This window comes from Lichenostomus cassidix, chromosome 23 (assembly GCF_008360975.1).
Source record: "Lichenostomus cassidix isolate B80296 chromosome 23, HeHo_3.0, whole genome shotgun sequence".
Taxonomy (NCBI): domain Eukaryota; kingdom Metazoa; phylum Chordata; class Aves; order Passeriformes; family Meliphagidae; genus Lichenostomus; species Lichenostomus cassidix.
This window is the reverse complement of record NC_139503.1, coordinates 1,771,505-1,796,407: the sequence shown is the minus strand read 5'-3', so window position 1 is coordinate 1,796,407 and position 24,903 is coordinate 1,771,505. Positions and strand designations below refer to the sequence as shown.

Genomic DNA, 24,903 nt, shown 5'->3' with positions numbered 1-24,903 from the left:
CCTGCCCCACCTCATTCCCAAGGAACGGGCAGGAGCAGAGCCCTGGGACACAGGGAAGCTCTGTCCCCCAGGGGCTGATGTGGCCACCCCAGAGCCCAGCACCCCAAAATCCTCACTGCCCTGTGGTAAAGGAGAGAGAGCAGAGCAGTAGCGAGGTTGGGAGTGTTTCTATTGGATACAAGATACACACAACAGCCCCGCCGAGGGCTCTGTACCGTAACAGGGGAAAGACCAAAAAAAGGGGGTTTGGTGAATTTCTAAGGGGTTTTCCTTTTACTGAACGAGCGGGAAGAGAAGTCCAGATGCTGGCAGCAGCCCTCGCTCAGCCTGGGAGATCCCTCCAGGGCAGAGCTACATTCATGGATCATCCCGGAGGAACCGCGCCGACGGCGAGGAAGACAAACACTCAGCTGCAGGGAGTGTCCCAGTGGATGTTCACCCATGGTCTGTGGGGACTCAGGGCTCATCCCTGCTGCCTTCCTCAGGCCTGGATTCACTGGAGTCCCCTGGAGGAAAAGGGGACAGGGAGGTCCTGCGTGGAGAGGAGATGTGAGAGCAGCTGTGGCGGCAGGAGAGAATCCCAAACTGATCTGCTGGACACGTCCATGGTGGGATCTCCAGCCAGCTGGATTCAGCTTCCAGCAGGAGGAAGGCAATGCTGGGAATAAAGTCTGTCACAAAGAGAAGCTGCAGCGAGGTTTGAAGCGAGTCAAGTCTTCCAAAAGAACAGCGAGGGGAGAAAGTCTTGAGAAATTAAGGAGAAATCCCAAAACCCGGTGCCAGCAGGTCCCACAGCTGTCCCTAAACTCCCTCCCAGCACACGGGGTGAGGCAGCACTGGGGAGATGCTTTTCCAAGCAGAAAAGGAGAGGGAAAACGGGGCTGGGACAGCACAGGCACAGTCCTGGATCCGGCTGGAGCAGCAGCTGGTGGAGCTCACAGGGCTTTGGGGTTTGATCCTCCTGCAGTCCCAGCTCCGTGGATGCCTCCAGGGCTGGGGCAGAGGGGCTCAGGGCATCTCCCCACTCCCTGTGCACAACGATGCAAAACACTTGGGAATTAGACCTTTGGATTAACTGTTTAATACACTTTGTGCACGTGTGCGTTCAGCAAAGAGGCAACTGTGAATCGTAAGGCGGTTGAGATGTCGGCAGGGCCTGGGAAGAGCAAAAAATCCCAAGGGAGGGACCAGGCAGCCCCTTCCTGCTTCTCCTCGTCCCCATTCCATACCCAGAGCCCACAGAGAGGAGGGGAAGAGCCTCTTGTGCCCTCAGCTCACACTGAGCAGCAGTGGAGGGAGCTCCCTCCTGCCTGGCAGAGGGAGAATCCAGTGCTGGGAATGCTCTGGAATTCTCCCAGCTCTGCTTTCTCTCCAGGGTGGAGTCACATCCCTTGTCCCCGTGCTGGGGCAAGGATCCCTGGATCTGCTTTCCTGAGCTGCGCTGGGTTTTGGGGAGGTGGCAGCCTGCCAGGGACAAGGTCTTTTAGTGAGAGGAACAATCAGCTGAGGCTCCAAATAGTCCCTATTCACACAGGCAGGGAGCTGGGCCCTTCTGCTCCTCATGGATATCCACAGATAAAGTGTACGTTGCCCTGCACATTTTTATATATCTCATATATATATATTTTTATATATATATATATATATAAAATCTTAAAAAAACCCTCCAAAAACCCTAAGCTAGGAAATCTCACATCCCCAGGAGGGCTGAGTCCTGTCCTTTCCCACCTGTCCCAGGAGAGGGGCAGCAGATGGAGTCTCAAATCAGCTCCCAGGTCCCTTTCCCTCACCCCTCTCCACGCCCTGCCCTGGGGGGTTCAATCACTGAGTTCCCTCCTCAGTCCCGCTCTGCCCCGCGGCTCCCGTGCTCAGTTCTGCCGGGATTTCCGCCGGATCCGGGCTGGTTGTGGCCTTTCCCGAGCTCGGGCAATCTGGAGAATTTCCTGCAGCCTCGGGGTTGTCCCGGGCTGTGTCCTTCAGAGGCTCCCCCAGGTCCGTGTGGGCGCACAGGTCCTGCACCTTCTTGTTGAGGTCGTTGCGCTCCGTCTGCAGCGCCCGGCACAGCTTCTCCAGCCGCTGGATTTTCACCTGCAGCCCCTCCAGCTCCTTGTCCCGGAGGGTTTTCTGCGGGGGAGAGGCAGGAAAGGAGAGGTGGAACCCACAGGGGGATGGTGATGGGGCAGGGGAGGGTTTTAAAGGGAGAGAAGGCAGGATTGGATGGGATTTTGGGAGGGAATTCCTCCCTGTGAGGGTGGACAGGCTGTGGCACAGTTGCCAGAGAAGCTGTGGCTGGATCCCTGGAAGGGTTGGACAGGACTTGGAGCAACCTGGGATGGTGGAACTGCATGGGCTTTAAGATCCTTTCCAACCCAAACCACTCCATGATTGATTCTAGGGAAGCTCGAGGGGAAAATCCTTGTGACCAAGCAAACCAAAGCTGCACCATAGCTTCCTTCTCCCTTTGTCCCCACAGAGCACCAAGGCTGGAGCTGTCCTGTCCCTGTCCCCATGCCAGCCCTCCCCTCACCTCTTCTGCCATCTCCAAGAGGGCCTTGTTGCTGCTCTCCCAGCGCGAGCGGTACATGGTGGTCTCCTTCTCCAGCTTCTTGATTTTCTTGGTCATCTGCAGAACCCCAAAAAGGACACAAACAGAGTCACCAAATGCTCTGAGCCAGAAGGAACCCACGGGGATCAAAGTCCAACTCCTGGCCCTGCTCACGACACCCCAAAATAAACAAACCCCAGGCAGGGCATTGTGGTGATATCCCACAAGAGCTAACCCCAAATGGGTCTAGACCCAAAACTGACTGGAATTAACCCCAAATGGGTCTAGACCCAAAATTGACTGGAATTACAGAGTTGGGACTCTTCCAGCTCCCAGGAAAAAGCGTCACCCACCTTCTCCATCTCCTGTTTGAACGTCGTGAACACTTCGCTGCTTTTGGAAAGGGTGTTCTGGAATTCCTCAAACTTCTCTGTGTAGAGAGCCAGCTGTGGGGAGAGACAGGGAGCTTGTGGCATCTAATAATCCCTGGAGAGGGGAGAGCCAGCCAAGGGCTGAGCTGCCTCCCTGGGACACTGAGAAACAGCAGGGGCTGCTCTGCCAAAGGAAAATTCTGTCCCAGGGAAACATCCTCAGAGCAGAGTGTTCTACAAACATCTCCTGGCTGTGGCAGGATGATCCCATGACTGCTCCCAGCGCTGGGAAACAATCCCTGAAAAGGTCTCAGGGCACCAAAACCAAAGCTAGCAGGGATCCTGCCCCTGTGTGTTCCAGATTGAGGAACTTTGGGTTGTTCCTTGCTCAGGGAGGGAGGAAAAGCCCCTAATGACAGCAGGTAGGGAACTCACCTGCTGCTTCAGGTGAGTCTCCTGCTGCTTCATCAGCTCACACATCCTCTGCGATTCCACAGCTTCCTTCAGCAGCTGGGAGAGAGCAAAGCATTATCTGGGAATGCTTTTCAGAGAGGCACAGGGAGCACAGCAGGGCTGCAGGCTGGCATGCCAAGATCTGGGATAACCTGGGACAACACTCAGAAGCAAAAAGCAAAGCAGCCCAAGCTCCAAGACTTACAAAGTCCTTCTCCCTCTGGTGCCTCTCCTCTGCCTCCTTCAGCATCTCCTGGGCCTGCTGGAGTTTGGCATCCACCAGCTGCTGCTGCAGCTCCTTGTGCTTGAACACCTTGTCGATGTGCTGACGGGGAACACCACAGGGGTGAGGGGAGACCCAGAGCTTCCTCCTCCCCTCTGGGAACAGCAAACATCCCCCCTGCCCTGACCCACCTCCTCCCTCAGCTCGTACTGCTCGATGAGCTTCTTGAGCCTCTCTGCCAGCTCCATGTTCTCCTGGCGCAGTTTGGAGTTCCGCTCGTTGTGCTGCTCCATCTGCAGCTGGATGTCATTCAGTGTCACCTGGAAGTGGGAGGTCACCTCCTTCCTCTTCTCCTCCTCCTCCCTGGCGCGCTGGACGCCTTCCTCCTGTGTGAGGGAAGGGAAAACCAACCCATCCAGCCTCCCATTATTCTTTATATCCATTGATGCCTGATGGGTTTTTGTCCTTTTTCATTTTACTTTTATACTTTCTTTATATATATTCTTTTACCCTTCCCCATTCCTGTACTTTTTACTCCCTGTATCTTAACCCTACGTGTTTATAACCCTAGTACCCCTTGCCCTGCTCAGAATCCTTTGGGGAAGATGAAACAAACCCCACAATCTCCAAAGCATGAGGTACCAGCCTTGAACAGAGCCCCCATCACTGAGACATGCTTTTGTATACTAAGTTGTAACCTTTTTGGGGGGAGGTAATTTTAATAAGGGGGCAATTACTTCATTTGTTAGACTTCTTATTGGAGACTTTGAGATAGGTATTCTAATCTAGGCTGTCCATAAATTGTATACAAGAGACGTTGTCGGGGTTTGTTTGTCAGTGTGCATCTGAGATCCTATTAAACCAAGGTAGTACCCTTTTTTCCTATACTGTGTGTCTGCATCTCAAAATTTTTTACTAGTGATTTAAGGCATCACCATCAGGAAGGGATGCTGGGCTTGGAAAGGGAACGTTCTCCACCAGATAAACCCTGAAATAACAACTTGGATGTTGTGGGTAATGATGGCTCGACACCAAAATTAAAGCCCAGCCCTGATGGCAGAGTGGGGGCAACCATGGGAAAGGTGTGTTTGCCAAAATGGCCCATGGAGAGCCCATGGAGAGCCCATGGAGAGGGATGCAAGTGCTTGGGAGGGAGCAGAGGCTGGAAAAGCTCACCTTGAGGGTGCGGTTGTGCCGCTGCAGCTCCCGGCACAGACTCTCCAGCTTGCTCCGGGCCAGGATGGCCTTGCTGTGCTCGCTCTGCAGGTGATCCTTCTCCTGCACCAGCTGGCTCTGCTTCTTCTGCAGGATCTTCATCTGCTTCTGGGAATTCCGGTGCTCTTCCAGCTGGGAGAGGGGAGCAGAGGGTGTGGAGGCAGGCAGGGCAGTGCCCCGAGGGCAGGAGTTTGTGACACTTCGGGAGTGGCACAGAGCCCGAGGTGCTTTGTCCTTCCTGAATTCCCATCCTGAAGGAGCTGCACGTTCCCTCAGCACCTCCAGGCACAGGGGAAGGTGAGCACAGGGAAAAGCCACCCACAGACATTCTGGATGTGCACAGGCAGCCCCAGACCTTCTCCACTTCCAAATCCATGCATGGAACTCCAGCTGTGCCCAGAACTGGCTCTGGTTAAACCTGGGATCAGGCTTTGTGTCTGAGAACAGACCTGAGCTCCTCCTGCACCCAGATTTGCCCAAATTCCTCCTGTCCACGCTTCACAAACACCACCAGGCTGAACCCAGCAGCACCCACCCTCTCCTATCCCAGCCCTGCAGAGATCCCAGAGCGCCACAAAGCTCCAGTGTATCCCTGGAATGTCCCTCTCCAAGCCCTCTCCTCCCTCCCTGAGCTGCCACATCCTCCCCCAGCCCCAGGACTCACCAGCTCAGCGTATTTCTTGCAGAGTGCTGCCAGTTTCTCCTCTGACGTGCTCAGGGTGTTCAGGGTCTGCATCAGCAAAGTGATTTCCTTGCCTGGAACGAGGCATGGAATTGGAATAAATAAATAAATAAATAGGAGAAAATGGGTTCACAGAGTTCTGGCTTGGGAAGGTGGAGAGAGTAGGGACTGGGCAGGTTCCTGGTGCTTTCTCAGCATGGATTTCATCACAGAACAACTGGGAATAGACCTGGATTTTGGAGGGGAAAACCACCCCTGGGCTGCAGAAGAGAAACCCACGGAATTCCGAGGCTGCACTGGATGCACTCCTCACACCCCAGAGGATGTCCCCAGACACACCCAAGGCTCCTAAGGGTGATTAGCACGGCATAAAACCAGAGTCTGCACCAACATCCTCAAGCTGGAGCAGGGAATCCCTCACCTAAACCCTTGGCTTTCTTCTTCTCCTGAGCCTTCTTCTGATCCCGCTCCCCTCCCTCCTCTCCAGGCCGGAATTCCTCGTTTCCCTTGGTGCTCTCCTTCTCCCCGTTCATCTCGGGGCCGCCCGGCTCCTGCTCCCCGTTCCTGGGGGATTCACTCCGTCCCTTCTCGGGCTCCTCGGGCTCGGGGGGCTCTCCCTGCCCTCCGTCCTCCCCCGGGTGCTCCTGGCTGGCATCCACACAGTAGGTGTTGAGGATGTCCTCCAGCTGCCGGCTCAGCTCCTCGGAGACGTCGCGCACGGCGGGACGGGAGGATTTGGGATCCTCCTGCGTGAGGGGAGCTGGGGAAAAATCCAAAAATCCAGCAAGACAAAGCATGAGGCTCCCCCCTCTCCTTCCCAGGGAATGGGAGGTTTTTCCTGGCTGGACTTCCAGCAGGATAAGCTGCTTTGTTCCGGCTGCGTCTCCAGCCAGCTGCCCTGACAATGGCAGGGCATTCCCAACAGCCTCTCCTTTGATCAGCAGAGCATGACCAAGCCCCTGACATCTGTCAAGAGGGAGAAGTCCCCCCTCTCCCTGCTTTTTTTGAGGAAAGCAGGTTGTGTGTGAGGCTTTTCCCCCCAGGAATTGGTGGCTAGGATCTCCAGGGCTGGGTTTTTTAGCATGACAATGGATTTTAAACCTGAGTGAGCCTCGCTGGAAGAGCAGCTGGATTTCTGGGATCAAACATCCCTGGGCAGCAGGGATGGAGCAGGCAGCACATCCTGCCAGCAGCCAGGAAAAGGTAATTCCTCCAGGACTGCACACACGCAGAAATAGGGGAAAAAAACAGGATTTTCTGCCCCCACAAAGAGCTGGAGACAGCGGTTTTCATGTAAAAAAAGCAGCACCCTGGCTCTTCCCAGGCTCAAACCCACACTCACACATTCCAGGGAATGCCAGCACTGCCCCCAGCCGTGGGCAGGGACAGAACCCCCCATTCCCCGGGGATCCCCCACCTTCTGGGGGTGCTGCAGCCTCTGGTGAGTCTCCCTCCTCCAGCCCCATCCTGCTGCTCGTTCTGGAAGGATGTGGAGCTGCTTTGGTCTCCACAGCCTGGTTCTTCATCACAGCCTTTCCAGCCTCTCAGGCTCTGCAGAGACAGAAAGGGCGACTTTAAGGACATCTGGAGGATTTTAGGAGTCATCGACCCAGGCTGGGAACGAGCCTGCTCTCAGCAGAAGCTCTGTGCTGAGGAAAGCATCACTTGGTTCCTAATTTCTGCCCTCCCCACGGGGAGATTTCTGTGCCAGGATATTCTGTGGAGAGCTGGAATCCCCTCGTGGAGCAAGGCAGCACCTCCCAGCCCAGCAGGATGACACCAATAACACACTTTTCTCCCTGGGCACAACCCTCTCAGCCCTACCTGCCCTTCCCAATTTTGCATTCCAAACCTGACCCACAGAGAGAGATCAATTCCTGCTGAATCCCCTGGCTGAGGAGAGTCTGAAATCCCAGCTCATCCTGCTCCCCTCTCCCTCCGTGGGGTTCGGATGCTCTCAGGCTTCCCATCGTTAGGTTATGACACTAATTAGGAATGGAGGATGCTGAGGGAAGGAAGAGGCTGCTCCCAGAGCACGGAGAGCCCTTCCCGCGCCCCTCGCCGCGCTCACACCGGGACCGGGTTTGGTGCAAGGCAAACGGGGGGGAAAGCCCCGGCAGAGCGCGGCCCGTGCACTGCCCACGTGCGGGATGATCCCGGGGCAGCGCCCTGCACCGCACCTGCCCCGCGCCCCGGGCGCTGCTTTCCGCCGCTGCTGCTGCTGCAACCGCGCGGCTCCCGGCGTGTACCGGGCCGACAGCCGGGGCTGGGGGTGATAACCGGGGCTGGGGGTGAGAACCGGGGCTCGGAGCGGCCCCGCAGCACCTCCCGGCCCATCGGTCCCCCGGCCCGGCCAGCCCCGCCGCAGCACGGCCCGGCCAGCCCTTGGTGCCCCGTTACACCGGGAACCGGCAGCCCCACCCCCGTTATGGCCCCCGGCGGCTCCTCCGCCTCCGCCCCGCCGCGACCCCCCCGGTGAGGCAGCCCCGCGCTCCCCGCACCGCCGTGACGTCACACGCGCACCCCGTGACGTCAGCGCCGGCGGTCTGACGCAGGTGTCGCCTCGCTGCTCAGCCAACGGGCCCGGCGGCGGCCCGGCGCATCGGCGGGGCGGGGCGGTGCGTGCCGCTGCCCGCCCGGAGCGGAGCGCTGCGCTGGCGGTTGCGGCGGCTCCGGCGGTACCGGCGCTGAGGGAGCGGCTCGGCCCCGGGCCTCCAACGGCCGCGCGTGCGCCCGCCCGCCCCGCCGCCCAATCAGCGCCCGCCGCGCGGGGGCTGCCGGGAAGCACCGGGGAGACGCGGCAAGCGCGGCGGGACGCGCCCGGCGGACTACAGCTCCCGGCATGCTCCGCGCGGGAGCGGCCGTAGGAACTACAGCTCCCGGCATGCTCAGCGGGGGGGGTCGCCATAGCAACTGCAGCCCCGGCCTGCTCTGTGGGTAGGGAAGGAGATGGGGAGGAGGAGGAGGAAGAGGAGGCAGAAGGGGGAAGGAAACTGTGTCCTACAGCTACCGCCATGCCCCGAATGGGGGACGGATAGGAGAAAGAAGGCAAACTGTGGCCTACAAGCTCCACCATGCCCTATGAAGTACAACTCTCGCCCTGCTCCTCTAGAGACGGGGAAAACCAGAGGAGGAGGAGGAGGAGAAAAGGGAAGGGAAGTGAGGAGGAGAGGGAGAGGGAAGGGAAGGGAACGGAGGAGGAAAAGGGAACCTGCGGCCTACATCTCCCAGCCAGCCCTGCGCATGGCCGCCCCGGGGACTACAACTCCCAGCATGCCCCGCGCGCCCCGCCGTTACCGGGCAGCGGAGCATCCTCCTGTCCCCCAAGGTCACCGAGCAGTCCGGACAGCCCAGCACAGCACAGCCCAGCCGGTCACCTGCACAGCTGCAGTTTATTCGTTCCACAAGAAGGGCTCAGCTCTCCTCCCCGCACCCCAGAACGCGGTGTTTGCTCCTCCGGTTTTAACGGGATCGTGACAAAAGTCACCCAACCCCGCTGGTTTCCAGGCGTGCATCCCTCACAGTGCTTATTTACAGGAATTACACAAAGTTTTATATATAGTTTTGCTCTGTCGGCCCGATTAGAGAAATAGCTAGCTACCTAGAATACAAAAAATACAGAGATTTGCCATTTTTTTGGAAGTAAAATGTGCATTTATCCGACTGTGAGCAGGAGGTAAACCTGAAAACCCGGTGCTGCTAGAGCTCCCACCAACCAAATCTTCCTCCATTCCATCCAACCACCCCCAGGCAGGAAAAAACCCACAATTCAGACCATGTTTCTCATGGAAAATAAAGTATTTCAAGTAAAGATGAAGGTGGGTTTCAGCATTTCAGAGCTCTGGTATCAGTCAGTACAATGCAAACCAAACCTGTGCAACAGCAGCTGTGCTTCCTGCTCCAAAAAATTCACCCCAGTTCCCATCTTTGGGCTCTTGTTGCTTTTTTTTTTTTTTTTTTTTTGTTAAATCCTTGGAAATAGCACTAGCAGTTCTTCAAAAAACAAACAGAAAAAATCTAGACAAAGGGAAGCAGCAGGAAAAAAAAACCAAAAAAAACCAAACTTCCCAGCAGTGAGAGAACTTCTCATTTTTCTGTCCATTTTCAGTATTTTTCAGGGAACTGGCCCTGGCTTCACCAGGGTTATTCACTGAAGGAGGAAGGCCAGGGCTAAACTTTGCTCTTGGTAAATTAAGAGTCCTTAATAAAGAGTAACATGTGCAAAAACGAAAAAAAAAAAAAAAAAAAGAAAAAAGGAAAAAAAAAATTAAATAGATCAACCCCCATTTTGCAGAATTACTGTGACCAGGACAGCTCCCTCCTCTCTCTGTGTCCTCACCCAACCCAAGGCTGGAGCACCCGAGGTAAGAACTGCATTGGGGAGACACCACCACAAAGAAGAAGCCACCAGGAGGTGCCACCTGTCACCTCCGTGTCCTTCCTGCCTCCAAAGACTCGTGAGCAGCAGCCCAAAGAAACAAGGAGCAGAAAAAAATCCCCTTCTTTCCTCGAGGACCAAGCGCTGTTTGTATTTTGTTTGCAGAGTTGTTTTCCTAAAGAAGGTGGAGTGAGTGTCCAGCTTTCCCCAGCCAGGACCAGCAGCTGCTCTCCCAAACTTTCCAGAAAAGTCTGTGGTGTTCTGTATTATATTTTTTTTGGGGGGTGATTCTCCCAAAATTATAGCTGGAATCCTTCCATGGGGGCCTCGGGTTGCTGGAAGATGTATTGCTGCTGGTTTTCGTCCACCTGGGGAGCCACGGCCGCGTCGTCCTCCACCCCAAAGTAGTGCTCGATCAGATCAAAGGCTTTCTGGTAGATCTCCTGGTTCTCGTGGCTCTGCAGGAATTCTATCTTATCCAAACCTTTGGGAGGGAAAAAGTAAACTGTGATGAAATAAAAAAATCCACTCTTGCTGGAAGAATTCTGTGAGCAGAACTGATAAATGCAAATAGTAAATCCAACCATTCCAGAGCTGCCTGTGGATCTCATCCCTGCCTGGCAGGTTTAGCTCATCCAGATGTTCATCCCAGATTCCAGTGGGATTGAAACAGCTGGCTGTGAGGAATTTGGTGGCTGCAGGGGGGAGGAAGGAGCAGGGCCTGGCCCAGCAGCCTCCAGCTTTCGCTGCCCTAGTTAAATCCACTGCTGCACAGAAAGCATCCATGCACAATATACCCTCAAGGATTCCAAGAATTATTCTTACAGGGAGAATCAGGACACACAGAGTAATGAGAGGGCAACTGGCAGCACATGGGGAGTTTCAGACCAAAATAGGAACTTGCTTCTCCTCAAAGCTTTGAGAGCAGGACAAAAAAAAATTAAAAAAAAAAAATCCATCACCACCAAATTAAGAAAAGCAAAGTCTCCCTGGATTTGCAGTGATCAACTGGGCACAGTCAGAGCAATTTTAGGCCCAGAAATGTCACTTTTTACTTAGCTCAGCTCACTTCTGGTTAATATTCCCACCTGGTGCAAGCCATGACTATCAGCTTGGCCTCCTCCTGGATCAGAGCTTTTACTTCCAAGTATTTTCTCATCACTCAATAAATGAATTTGAAAAGATTTTTTGAACAAACACTGGCCATTTGTGACTATAATAAACACCTCAACAGAGCAGAAAAGCAGCCAGAAGACTCCTCCAGTGCCCAAACTCCCAACCTACCATAGGCCTCCTCGATCAGGCTGCAGTAGGGGTTGATGCCAGTCCCACTCTGGTTGGCTTCCTGCTCTCCCAGCCTCAGGATGTTCTCCAGCCCGTTCAGTGCCACCAGGACAATCTTGGAGTCCATGACAGTCAGCAGGTCACACAGAGGCTTGATGCAGCCCAGATTTACCAGGTACCTGGGGAGAGAGAGAGGACCAACATCCACTGCGTGCTCAGGAGCTGGGAAACATCACCTCTGCTCCCTTGGAAAGCAAAGGAAATGAGCCCAACTGAAATGAATGAATTTACCTTCAAATATAAACTTATTAATAAAGCTTATTAATTAATGAAGGTTATTAATAAGGTTAATTTTGATCCATTTATTTCCATTTTTACACACCCCTCTTTTTTTTTTTCTTTTTTCAGAAACCTTTTTAAGAAAATGAGCCACTTTTGAAACCCAGATGCTGCTTAAAAAGTCCCCACTGGAATTTAACCTGTCATCAAGTTTGGACATTGAGCCTAAGCTATCCAAAGAGGGATGAAGAAAGTTTGGGACTAGATTATCCTTACCTGGAAGGAAGTCACAAGTTTCAACTCAGCTTGTTCCATCTCAGCTACTCTGTGGAATTTTTCCAAATTCCTGCTTTGTCTCACCATTCCCATCAAGGCAAAGATCCCAGGAATTCAGGGAATAAATACCTGATCTGCTCAGGAGTCCCTCCTGACGTGGCATTGGTGATGGCCCAGGCTGCCTCTTTCCTCGTGCGGAATTCTGCCTTCTGCAGGATTTCTATCAGCACTGGGAAAATGTTGGCATCGATGACTGCCTGGCAAGAGAGGGCAGGGAAAGGGATTGGGATTAGCAGCTCTGCTCCCAAAAGGCTCCTCAGCACCTGAGAGAGACCTCGACCTCCATTTCCCAATGCAAAGAACTTCACAAGTTTCAGCAATTTGTGTGTTTTGTTCCTCAGCCAAATCCTATTAGCAGGAGATATTCCATAACCAGCAGAGCAGACAATCCCTGGTATTGCAGCAATACTGTGGGAATGCTGGCAGCATTCTGCTCTGCTCTGCCTCCCTATGTAGGTCAGGAAAAGGATAATTAAACCTCAACGAGCTCCAGATCTTCAAAGGGATTGAGGATGGAGGAGTAGGGGTCAAACTGAGCATGGAGAAATAATGGCTGTGTCTCCATTTATTCCAATGATCCAACCTGTGGGATTCAATCCAGGCTGCTCTGTGCTGATGCCATTCCCAAGCTCTTTTTTAGCTCATTTGGCAGATGGCTGGGAGCAGCAAATTTGCAAATTTATGCAGGCTGAGATTAAAAAAATGCAGCCTCTAAGGGTCAGGCAAGGAAAAAGCTGCAAATCCTTAATGCTGAGCTTGGAATGTGGGATTCCTGTACCTGTATTTGTGCTCTGTTCCCTGCTGTGATGTTGGATATGGTCCAGCAGGCCTCTTTCCTGATGGATTCCTTGGGACTGCTTAACAAATGGAGGAGGCAAGGCAGGGCTGAGCAGTTCAGAATCACCTTGGGAGAAAGGAAGCAGAAGTGAGATCACCAGGGCCAGGCAGGGACACTAAGCTCCCTGCAGGGAATTCCTCTCCTCTCACCTGGGTCTGGATGTCATCCCCTGTCACGATGTTGCCGACTGCTCTCAGAGCTGGAGAGGCCACTTTGTAGTCATTGTGCCTGCAGGAGAATCGGGCAAGGAGAAACCCAAATCCATCAGATGGCTGGGATATTCAGAATATTCCCTCCCCATTATCCCATGTGCATTATTTCCTTAGGATTCTGCCCTACACTAAGCTGACCATGTTGCCACTGAAAACAAAGCTGCAGCACAGTTTGATCCTTTCCATCCCAACTCCACCCCCTTTTCCATACAGACACTGGAGAAACAAAGCCAGGCTGACTTTTTCAAAATTCTTCCACAAGCACATCTGAATTTTGAGAGCACACAACACTCTGCAATCATCAAGGAAATCTGGGAAGGCAAAGAGTTCTTCCCACTTGTCTGTGCAGTTGAGCCACGGGAGTCGTGGGGATAAATTCCAGCAATTTATAGGGATTAGGGTTTTTTTAATCAGGAAATTTGTGATTTTTGGGGACAGATGTTGAGAGCTGATGGGTTCCACATGGATTCCCACTGCCAGATACTCACATTAAGAGCTCCACCAGCCTTCGACACACCCCTGAGTCCACCACAGCCTGGATCTTCTCGTTGGGACCATCGGACAGGTAGGACAGAGCCCAGCATGCGTCTGCCAGCAGGTCAGAGTCACTGTTGAACAACAATCGGGACAACACTGGCAGGCAGGGAGACACCTGCAACAACAGCCACCACCCAGGGTTAGTCACCAGGCCAGGACCACCACACCTGCAGGCAAACAGCTCCAGCTTGTGCTGACTGCTCACACCAAGCCCTGCATGGCCACAGAGCCCTTCTGCCAGTCAGCAGCTTCCCACAGCTCCTGATCAGCGTCCAAAGCTGCCTGGACAGCTTTGTTGCTGCACTCAAATTACATCCCTTCCTCACAGGCCAGCCTTTGGAAGCTCCTCACATTGTTATAAAAGAGTTCTGCTCCATTTCTGGCTCTTAAAAACTCTAAATATCTCAGTATTCAGACCATCAAGTCACACTTTTGAAAACCTCCATCATTTATAAACGGATATTTATACTCAATTCAGATTTCCCCCTAAGGAATAAATTTCCTCTTTGCATTTTAGCCAAGGGTTTGTGGCTGTTCCAACTGCTTCTCAGCTTTGGTATGTGAGTTTTCAGTTTAAAAAAGTGAAAAGAGGTTGATTTAAAACATTTTTGTTCTACCAAGGGAGAATGAGACACCTGAAAAGCCTTTAGTTAGGTTCCCTGGAAAGGGAAGCTCACAGGAGTCCTGGTTTGGAGCATTTCAAGTTCTTAGAATAGATTGAAGTCTCAAAATTCCAGAGTTTATAACAAAAAGGCTTAGAGACATTTTCTAGGGAAGGCTGAGCCTGTCCCTTGTTTAAGAAAGAGGTTGGGAAAAATTAAACAGCTCCTCAAACATTGCTGAACCTCCAGATCAACCTCAGCAGGAAAAACCTCACCCTGTGCCCTCCTCAACAGCCCAAAATAACCTAGATAAACATCTTAATTGGGTGTCTCCCCATCACCTGGCTGCCAGCAAGGCATTTCTCCTCACCTTCTCAAATTCAGGAGGTGGACTCTTCCCTCTGCACAGGTTTGACAAAGCCCAGACAGCATTTCGTGTCATTGTCAGCCTGGTGGACGTGGTAAGGAGCCTGAAGAGAGAATTACCAGGGATTATTGTCCTTGATGGAGAAGCAGAGGGAATCAAAAGAATTAAAACTAAAATGTTAAATCCCTATTGAGCCCAGGCAGACATTCCCAGTCCTCACCAAAGGGACAGGAACTGCTCAGAGTCTGAGCTCTGAGGAGGACATGAGTCCTGTGGGATGAGGAGTCAGGCAGCCACCCCTGACTGCCACCAGGAACAGCAAAACTGGTGACAAAGCCTCACTTTTCCAGGGATGGGATGAAGATTAATCCCTGCCTGAGCAAGGACAGCCCAGGCCTGGCAGATCTACATGATCACTACGCTGAGGGAGGTGGAATGAGAGACCCAATCCCACTCCAAACCCAAAAAAATCCCCAGCCCAAGCAGAGAGCAGGACACCCTGAGACCCCAGAAGGATCAGCACCCACCTCACCCCAGAGCAGTGTGAAGAAATGTCACCCACAGAGTCCCATTACCTTCACCAGATCCCTGCCTGAACTGGGAATTAATCTGCTAGCAGTGGTTTGATTCCCAGTGATCACCAGGGAATTAATCTGTGGGCACAGCTCCAGCACTGCTGCTGTGGTACAATGGGGCTCCAAGAACTGCTCTGGCAAGTGCTCATGGCTACTCACATTAATAAGGGAGGGAGAATAGCGCAGTTAAGGACATAATCTCTGCACACAGAGCTGTCTCCAGCTATGTTCCCCAATGCCCAGACAGCCTGAAAGGAAAGAGCAACAGTTTTGGCATTCAGTTTCTATCAGAGGGAGAAACAGGGAGAAACAGAAAGCATTTTTCCTGTAATTCCAGGCAAACAATTCCATCTGTGCTCTGGAGCCAGTTGGGATCACTCAAAAACTGCATTTTTAACGTGTGGCTCTCCCCAAAATCCTCAGAGTTAAGAGTGATCCTTACCTGTTCCTGAACATCCTCAAAGTCAGAGTTTAAGAGCTCTATAAAGATGGGAACTGCCCCAGCCTCAATGACGATTTTGGTTTGTTGGGAAGTCCCCGAGGCGATGTTCGTCAGGGCCCAGGCAGCCTCGAACTGAAACGAGTGACAAACAGGAATAAAACCAGCCTGATTCTGCAAAATATCTGTCAATATCTGTTTAGCTAAAATTCCTTCAGCTTCTGCTCTGAGGGTTTTGTGAGAGAAAGGAAGAGAACACCTCGGTAGGCAAAGGATTTTTATTTTCTTGAGCAATGAAAGAGCCATAACTGCTGAAAGGATGAGCAAGGGAAGATATCACCACCACATCATTTCATCTCCACCACTTCCCAGCAAGAAAAGTAAACACACACAGTGCATAAACACACAAAGCAGAAATTTTTCTGTATTTCAACATCCCAAAGGTGCTGGGAGTTCAAGGGAAGCTGAGCAGAAACTCCCTGCTTTTGCCTCTTTTTCATTAGTTTAAAAAACTGATTTCCATCCAGCTTTTCTGGAAATTAAGCCCCTCCTGGGGCCAGAGGGCAGGGAGGAAGATGAAAGCAGTCACCAACTTGGATCAAATTCCATGTATGGAAGTCTCTTTAACCCCTCCAAAAAACCAGGACTTATTACCAAGCTGGAAGGAATCTCAGGAAGCCACCCAGGCCTTCCCTCTGCCCCAGGCAGGATCAGCACTGTCCAACCCATTTCTAACATTTCTTGGCCTCTACTTAAAAGCCTCCAGCAATGGAGATTTTTTCCTCACCCAGTTTCTTCCTACATGTTTGGCTCCAGCAGCTCCCAGCAGAAATGTCAGCTACAGGAAGGCCAAACTCTCTTCTGCTGCAGCTGAATTTGGTTATTTTTGACAGTATTTTCCCAACAATTTAATTCAGTGAAATTCAGATTTTTTTTGTTTTTGCCTGAGCATTACAGACTACCTTTGCCTTCTCCTATAGATGACATAACCTGCATTTTTTGGGTTCAAAACATCACTTTCCCCTGACAGATTCTCATTGCTAAGCAAAGGTTGAACAGCTCCACACCCTGAAGAATTGCCAACACGAATCTCCTTTACCTGTAATGTGCAATTTTCACTTCTTTTCAGGAATTCCACGAATCTCTCCACCACTCCCTGAGTGTTTATCACCTCATCTATCGGAGGATTTGGCTCTGAAACAGCAAGGCAAGTGTCAAACAGACCTCATGCAGGGGAGCAACAAGCCTCAAGTGTTAATTTAATTATTTCAAACTGAACTCATCAGGGCAGTTTGGCAGAATAATTCTCTGGACAATTCATACAACTGGCAATCATCATGAATACAATAAATTGTCACATTTCTAGATTGTGGATTTCTTTCCCCAAAGAAAGAAAAGCTTTCATGCAGCAACACCATGAGCACAAACCCTTGCACAAGGCAGGCTCTGCTAGATCCAGGGGCAGGGATGAGTTATTTTTACCTTTGGAGAGTAATTTCCTGAATCTCTGAGTGGTTGCTAGCTGTAGGTCAGGGTCATCTGAGAAAAGCATCTCTACCATCTCTCCTGTGATCAAACCCTCCTGAAAAGATGCAGAGGAGACAGAGAAATGGTTCCATTTCAGATTGAGATTATTTAAGGCATCACAGACATGACTTGGGCTTAGCTAGAAATCCAAAGATTAAAAATGTAGGATCCCAGCACAGCATTTACTTCCTGGCTGACTCTTCCAGTTCACATTTGCAATGCTGGTGGGGGGAATGGGATAAAAGTGGAAGACACTGGAAGAGAATTTTGAATATGCAGCTGGAAATAACCCTTGATTAACCAGAGTGAGCAGCAGGATGGGGATTTCCTGGCATGGGCTGAGCTCATGGTTCCACTGGTGTCCCTCTGGATCCCCCAGAGGAATAAATTCTCCTCTCCAGAATAAAATCTGCATTTTAGCCATGCATTTGTGGCTGTTCCAGCTGCCTGCACCAAATTACACATTCTCAAAAGTGAGGGAACAGAAACACTGGAGGTTTGGCAGTTCCATGCAATCAGATAATTCCAGGATGGCTTGGGTTGGAAGGGATCTTTGACATCATCCCATTCCACCATCCCAGGTGGAATGTCTGTCCACCCAAGCCCTGTCCTACCTGGCCTGGGATAATTCCAGGGGGAATCTCCCCACCCCAAAGCATTTAATGTGCCTGAAGGCACCAAGGCAAGGCTCCTTACCCCACCCGTTGTGGAGGTGACATAGGAATCCACCAGGAGACTGTCGAACATGGAGTCATCTTCATTGATCAACTCCACGTTCCTTCTTTTGAACAGCTGGTGGGGAACAAAACCCAGGGGGTGTGATTAGACAGCAATGATGAAAAGGCTCCACAAGTTGATATTCTTGTTCCTCAACCAAGATCTCTCCTAGACTGACTATAACCTGGATAAAATGGTCATTAATAACAGCTCTGCACTCTCAGGATTGCTTTGGCACACAAACAGGCTAAGTATTGCCTGCAGATATGCAAATGCCCAAATCACTGAGATACTAGTGCAGGCAAGAGCAGAATTTGACCAAAAGTCAGGGGAACTGGGCAAAAAGCAGCTTGGGTAAGGCACTTATAAAGCAAATATTTAGTCCCACACACATCACCTGGGAATCACCTCGTGCTTCCAGAGACCTCCAAGCCAAAAAAGAAATACATCTCAGGGTTAAGAAATACATGCAGGCCATACTTTCACTTGCTCTTTCTGTTTCTCCCATTCACTAATTATATCTTAAAAAAACACCACCAAAAAAATACCACCACCTTCAAAACCAAGGATCTGTGAACAAAAAAAAAAAAAAACACCAAAACCTCGAGTAGCCCAAGGACAAAGTGCATGGAAAGCTCTCCACGTGAGTTGGGCCCAGAGAAAGAGGGAAAAGCAAGATCTCAGTTACAACAGGAGAGAAAAAAATAAGGACTGCCAACAAACCTTAATGCACAGATCCTTGAAGATTCCAGTTAGGCAGCAGCACAATGGTGATTGTGTAAAGGCTGAGCACAACCTACTCAAGGTGAAAGTTACCTGTTGCTCTCGTTTCTGTTTGCGCAGCTGAATCCCTTCCTCTTCCCTCCTCCGGCGCATTTCCTCGGGATTTAGGGCTTTGTTCTTGTAGCTCTTCATTCGATAGTTTTCTGGGGAAACAGAATGGATTCTGCCTCAGAGCTCCTGTCACTCTCTGCTCCTTTATCTGTGTGTTCTTCCCGAGGAGCTCCATGTGCATAAGGCATGGAATAACCACAACAAACACATCGATTTACTCAAAGCGCCTTTGCTTTTCAGCAGCAATTCTCATTTCCCTGCTATCATCACACCATAACCACACCTGGATATTTTTCCCCAGATGTTCACAAGGCAAAAACCCAAGAGAATGAAGGCACTGAGTTTAGAACACCAGAGCAGAGCTGTAGGTGGGGGATGTGTGTCCCACCAGGTGTTCAGGACTTGACCTACTTCTTTTGCTGCTTCAGAGGTGACTAATGCAGCAATTCCAACCTGATTCCTCCCGAGTTTGCCTCCAGTCAGGGAAGGGACACTCCACACTCTCTGGCACAGCTGAAGGCAGCCAGGGCCAAGCTGTAACTGAAACAGGGAAGGATGGCAATCCCTCACTGCTCCAGCTGGAATCCCCTGCTTTGACCAAGGCAAAAACTCTCCAAACTCTCCCATTTCTGGCATTGTTTGCACATCTGTGCCTTTCTCAGGGCAGGAAGCAATTGGGATAAACATCAGAGGCTCGGCTAACCCTGAACCAAGTCACTCCTTCAGAAATATTTTTATTTTCTCCCAGCTGCTCAGGGCAGGTGGAAGTTTGTGGGAGTTTGCAGTGTTATCTCCTTATCCCCCCCCATTTCAAACCTGAGGCACCCTGAGCCCCACAGCTCACAGAAAGTTTCAGTCCCACTTATCAACAGCCTCCAGCCACACTGGAGACCTTCCAAAATCAACTGGAGAAGTGTCAGACCCAAAAACCCACAGCCAGCTGAGACAAAACACGAACTAAATACAAATATCCAACTTGTCATTGTTATGGAATGAGGAAACAACTAGAAAAATTAGCATTTTAACGGGAGAGGAAATAAAATACTTTCAGTTCTGTGGTTTCCCTAAAAGAACATCAAACAAGAGAGAAGTCTGCAGGCTTTAGGGGTTTATATCTGATCCTATAATAACATACAGATGTTAATTCAGAAAAATTATTGAAGCACCATCATTACATTGTTTATTTGTATTTCCACCCCACTGCTAATGGCTCATGCAGCCACACGGAAGAGTAAGAGTTGACAGCTTAACTATTGAAACAATTTAAGAATCTTAATCCTCCTTTTGGAAAGCAAAGCCTCCAATTAAAAGGTGGTTTTGAAGAAAAGGAGGAAGGAAAAGTGAGGATACACAGGATTACCAGGCAGTCCCATAAATAGCCAAGTGACACATGACAGCTCAGCTGCCTCCAAACTCAGCTGTGCCACCCTGGACCAGAGAAAGAGCCAAATTTTCTGGCTGGAAATACTCCCAGGAATACTCAGCACCTTGTCCTTTAAGGTTTGTTTGGTTTTGTCCCAAAGCATCAAGAACTGTCACCCTGCAGGAAAACCCCAAAGATAACTCTTCAGGGCTGGTTGGATTTGTCACATCACTGACAATACTCTCTGGCACTAAATTTCCTATTTTCTCTCACGGGTTTATCCCTGCAGATGATTCCCATTGACTTTTCCCAGACCATCATCTCTGTCAATATCTTAATGGCACCAGAATGCTGATTTGTGACATTCCACCCCATTTCTGTGGCAATGGAGGTGAGAAATGCAGGATCAGCACCAAACTCACGGACAAAACACAGCAGGACAAATTCTATACTCTGTTTCAGTATAAAATATCCAATTCACCCACAAGTGCAGCTTGCAACCCTAAATTCCAACCCCATCTGTGGGAAAACCCACAAACCCCACTAATTGGGCTCTGGGAGTAGCTGGGCTGTCAGGAATGGGGAAGCAATCCTCAGTTCCTAAGGGAGTGATGCATGGAAGAGACTCCAGGCACAGATTTTCCCTTTGGAAAATCTCTGGAAAGATTTGCTTTCACAGAAATGCCAGTGGACACTGAGCTAGAGCAGGTTTCTTCTTCACCTGCTGCATTTCAGGTACAACAAATCTTGCAAGGTTCACTCCATTTAAAAGAGTTCTGATCTGGTTTGGGTAAAAAATCCCTTCTGCTTCAGGAATCCCACAGTTACAAAAAAAGAAATTAAAAAAAAAAAAAATCAGTATTTCCATTTCAGACTTAAGGATGAAACTGAAGTGAACACCACCTTTCCAATTCCCTGTGCAAAGGAAACCCCCTCAGGAGAGGGAAGAAATTTGGCTCCTGATTTTTTGGCTTCACTGAGGGGGGAAAAAAAAAAAATCCTCCAGCTGTCAAAGAATTTCTAGTCCAAGTCGCTACACTCATCCTCATAAATTGGAGGATGAGAAGGTATTTGCCATTTAAAAAGAAAGGAAAAACAGGGTGAAAGTTTGACTTTGAAGGCTCAGCAGAGCACTCAAATCCTTGCAAAGCCAACACCAGCTAGGGCAGAAAACTGTAATTCCAGTGCTGTTACTACAACAGCTTCTCGATGTTCCCGGATCAGGAATCCAACCCTGCCTCTTCCCAACTCCCTGCACGACAAGAAGCATCTGCTTCCAACATTTTATTCAGCTGCTGATTAAACCCTCAGAGCTGAGTCACTGCAGGGAGTTGTGCTGCTGAGTCAGAGTCTCACCCTGCCAGACCTGACACTGCTCTTTTAAAGCCAAAATTCCCTTTCCCACAGGGAATCTGCCACGGAGGAGCTTCCATGTGAATACCTAGCCTGGCCAGGAGGGGTGACAGCTGCTCTTTGCAGCAGGGAAGGGCTGGAGAATGATGCAAGTGTAAATAAATACACTTGAGGAAGTTCATCAGCACTAATCTGCCAATTAGTGCCCGCTGGGGACATTCCCAGCTCTCAGCAGGTGACCTCCAAAGGCCCTTTCCACCCAAGATTTCCCTGGGATTGTATAAACTCGGTGATTTATAATTGAAACTCCATTAAATTAGACAAACAGCAGCGAAATAAATTGGGTGAACTGCTGAGTTTCGCGGGACAGACCTTATTCCTTGTGTTTCTCCACGTCCTACACTTCCCTGAAATCCCACAGGAACCTCCCATCACTTCCTAACATAATTAACATCTCCAGAGGACTCTCCTAGAAAAATCGTGCCCAGGACAACTTGATTATGTGAATTGAAAGCCTAGAAAAAGAAGACTAAATTTTCTGTACTACTTAAACACAAATCAAATGGAATCGGTTGCAATAAATACATAAAAGCAGTTGAATTATTTGTTCACACTGTGTAAAAGATTTCTGCTACCAGAAATCAGTCAAAACCACTCTTTTTTACCACTGAAGGTTTTGTAGTGAATTAATGGAAAAAAGTAATAGAAAAAATAAAGGAAAAAATTCACTTTGTTTGCTCAGAAGAGAGCAGGCAAAGGAAGATAAAGAGGAGTAAACTTCCACAAGAAATCCTGTCAAATAATCACCACTCTGGGCTGTTCCCAGGGTTCAACCTGGTGGAAAAGTGGCTGAATTCTGCTGTGCTGCCACTCGGGCAACTCTGCACGTTTGCTTTGATCTTCTCCCAGGGGTTATTGGAATTTCTGCCCCAACCCAGCTCCCCCAGAGGCTCTTGCAGAGCTGTCCTGGAGCAGCCCGGCCCTGTCCCTTGTCCCCTGTCCCTGTCCCGAAGCGGGCAGAGCTCCGGGACACGCTGTGCTGGTAAATCCCTGATCCCCGCAGCTATTTGGCTCGTTCCCTCTGGTTCAGCTCCCGAGAGCCAGGGATGTGATATCACTGCTGGAATGTGCAGCGCTGGGAGGGGGAAGGGAGAGGCAAAAATGCTCTTTGGGGGAAATTCACAGGCAAGCAGCGTTTGCTCCTCGTTCCTGAGGGTCAGGATGAGATTTGGGATCCTTTTGGGATGTCCTCACCCTGATGGGAAAAGAATCCATCAACTCCTCAGGCCGGTTCCCAATGCTGCCTCCTCCTGATCTGATCTTTTCACCCCAAAATTTGAGGGCTTTAAGTCCTCTTCGACCCGGTTTATCTACTCTGAACCTTCAGATTTCCTTTAAAAATGGGTTGATTAAGCACGAGTGTCACCTGAGAGTCCTTTAGAACAGTCCCAAAAACAGGGATTAACTTCGAATCAACTCCAACCTGACCCGTGAGAGTTACAGGTTCAAACCGACCAGAAACACTCAGAGGGATCTAAAATTCCAACAAATCCATCCTTTCCAACATGTGCCTTGCCTCAGAAACAAGCAGGACTGTGTGATTTGCTAAGCAGATTTATCTGGCCCTCAGCAGCCCCAGAACTGAAAGCCTGAAGGAATCAGGACTTTCACTCTTGCAGGATTTTCACGATCAAACTCTCCCCCTTGACAAAGTTCATGTTTGCTCTCCCGAAGTAAAGCAAACAAAGCAAAACAGCCAATTAACTGTTAAATTCATCAGGGCACGGGGGTTTTATTCAGAATTGAGCATTACGTTCTGCTCCGTGGGTTAAAAAGCACTAAAAAGGCATTTAAAGACGTCGTTTGCATGGCAAAAGAGGAATGAACTGATGGCAATTTCCAGCAACACCATTAACTTAAAGACAATGAAAACAGCCTTAATTAATTTTAAAATAAAGAAGTGACACGAGGATAATTCAAACGAGGGGGATATTGAACCCTTGCAGTAGTGGGAAGGATGGGAACCTCCTGTGCACAAACTCCTCATCTCCACATAAAACTGCTCCAAAACCTTCCAGACATTCACACCATGCCCCAGGACATTTTTCTCCTCAAAGCTGCCAGTCCAGGTTTTACATCTCAAGCTACAAATTAAGCTTTCAAAGCTGCTCAGGGCTGGGAGGTGCAGCAGCCACACGCAGATGTGGTCACTGACTTCTCCTGGAACATCACAGCAGCGTTTGGAGGAGGCAGAAAAGCTCCTGACGAGATGGTGACAAGCCAGATCCCACCTCAAAGGGCATTTTCAAAGCTTCACAGAATCCCAGAATGGTTTGGGTTGGAAGGTGCTTAAAGCTCATCCAGTCCCACCCCTGCCATGGGTAGGGACACCTTCAACTATCCCAGGTTACTGCCAGCCCCGTCCAACCTGGCCTGGGATAATTCCAGGGATGGGACAGCCACAGCTTCCCTGGAATATCCATCTCATCCCCTCACAGGGAAGAATTTCTTCCCAATACTTCCCAACTCCCTGTCACTTTAAAACCATTAAGCTTCTGAAGCAGCTGTGGTTAAAAAACAACCTGGCAGGCGGGAAATGGCAACACTTTTCCTTAAAGCAGAGCAAGGATCCTGTGGGATTAAGGATTAAACACAGCTGCCACAGGCTTGGCTTTTCCACCTCTTCCTTCCAAACCCTGTCTTCCTACAGGGAAAATTTTGAGGAATCCTCAAAAAAAAGTCACCTCTCCTCCCCGAGCTGCGACTTTCCCCATCAGCTACACCAAAACAAAAGCCTGTCGGAATTAAAACACCTTTGGAAGGGGCAACACCGAGCTGTGGTTTATTTGCAGGTGACAGAGACCTCCCTGCCACAGCCTCCACTCCTTCCCAGCAGTGCCATGTCACCCGCGGTGACACAGGGACAGCCCAGCACGTGCGCGGTGACATTGAAGGCTGCGGGTTTAATTTTATACAAGTCACAATAAGCAAAGCCCTGCCGGGTTCTTAGAACGGCGAGGAGGTTAGTTAGGTTCTCACTTGAACCCCTGACCTCTGGGAGAGCTCAGAATTTAAATCAAGCAGGATTTAAATGAAGTAGAAATGTCACAGCCTAGTGAGGCTTTAGGGTGTCCGCAGCAGGAACAGCCCGAAATACACCAAACTTACAGCCCTGACACCCTAAAAACGGAGCCTGACACCCCAAAAACGGAGCCTGACACCCCAAAACCCGGGTGTTTCACCACCAACACCCCACCGTGGGTATCTCAGCACCGACCCGCAGCTCCCGCCCCACCCCGCAGCTCCCCACAGCCCTCAGCGGGCACAGCCCCGGCCCGGCCTGACCCACAGCCCCCCGCAGGCTCCCCGCGCCCCCAGAGCCCCGGCAGAGCCCCGGCATGACTCAGCGGCCGCGCCGGGCCCGCCGCCCTCAGCCCGGAGCGCCCGGCACGCCGGGGAGCGGCGAGGGCGGCGGCAGCGCGGGGCGGGCGGGCTGTGCGCTCTGCCCGGCCCCGGCGCAGCTCCACCCGCCCCGGCCCGTCTCCCCGGCCGCGCCCGGAGCCCCGTGAGCAGCGCCCGCCCCTCACGGCCCTCACCCATCGCGGCGGCTGCGGCGGTGGCTCCGGTGGCGGCGGCGGCGGCCAAAATATGGCGGCGGCGGGCGGGGCGCGGGCCGGACGGCGAGCGCGAGGGGCCAAAGCTGGGCGCGCGGAGCGGCGGGCGGGGCGGGCGGGCGCCTCCAGCGGCTGGGGGCGGAACTGCAGCGGGGGTCG

General features: G+C 51.0%; 2 protein-coding genes across 3 annotated transcripts; both read right to left on the bottom strand.

Moving 5' to 3' along the window:
- Nucleotides 1-152: 152 nt before the first annotated feature.
- On the bottom strand, nucleotides 153-8,219 carry TXLNA (taxilin alpha). The gene is made up of 11 exons (XM_085081506.1): nucleotides 8,013-8,219; nucleotides 6,907-7,040; nucleotides 5,911-6,249; nucleotides 5,472-5,563; nucleotides 4,769-4,939; nucleotides 3,784-3,978; nucleotides 3,575-3,694; nucleotides 3,352-3,426; nucleotides 2,899-2,991; nucleotides 2,528-2,623; nucleotides 153-2,124 (listed from the first exon to the last, which is right to left on the bottom strand). Exons 2-11 carry the CDS (start codon nucleotides 7,013-7,015, stop codon nucleotides 1,822-1,824), a joined length of 1,593 nt encoding a protein of 530 aa, XP_084937632.1. The 5' UTR covers nucleotides 7,016-7,040; nucleotides 8,013-8,219; the 3' UTR covers nucleotides 153-1,821.
- Nucleotides 8,220-9,268: 1,049 nt separating this feature from the next.
- On the bottom strand, nucleotides 9,269-24,821 carry KPNA6 (karyopherin subunit alpha 6). 2 transcript variants are annotated; one of them, XM_085081555.1, is made up of 14 exons: nucleotides 24,727-24,821; nucleotides 18,304-18,506; nucleotides 17,560-17,655; nucleotides 16,819-16,918; nucleotides 16,436-16,530; nucleotides 15,340-15,471; nucleotides 15,057-15,145; nucleotides 14,326-14,425; nucleotides 13,305-13,468; nucleotides 12,754-12,832; nucleotides 12,545-12,670; nucleotides 11,836-11,963; nucleotides 11,152-11,330; nucleotides 9,269-10,351 (listed from the first exon to the last, which is right to left on the bottom strand). In XM_085081555.1, the coding sequence occupies exons 1-14, from the start codon at nucleotides 24,728-24,730 to the stop codon at nucleotides 10,167-10,169; spliced, it is 1,680 nt and encodes a 559-aa protein (XP_084937681.1). In that variant the 5' UTR covers nucleotides 24,731-24,821; the 3' UTR covers nucleotides 9,269-10,166. The 2 variants fall into 2 exon arrangements, with proteins under 2 accessions (XP_084937681.1, XP_084937682.1); XM_085081556.1 differs by having other exon boundaries at nucleotides 18,397-18,506.
- Between the last annotated feature and the right edge of the window lie 82 nt (nucleotides 24,822-24,903).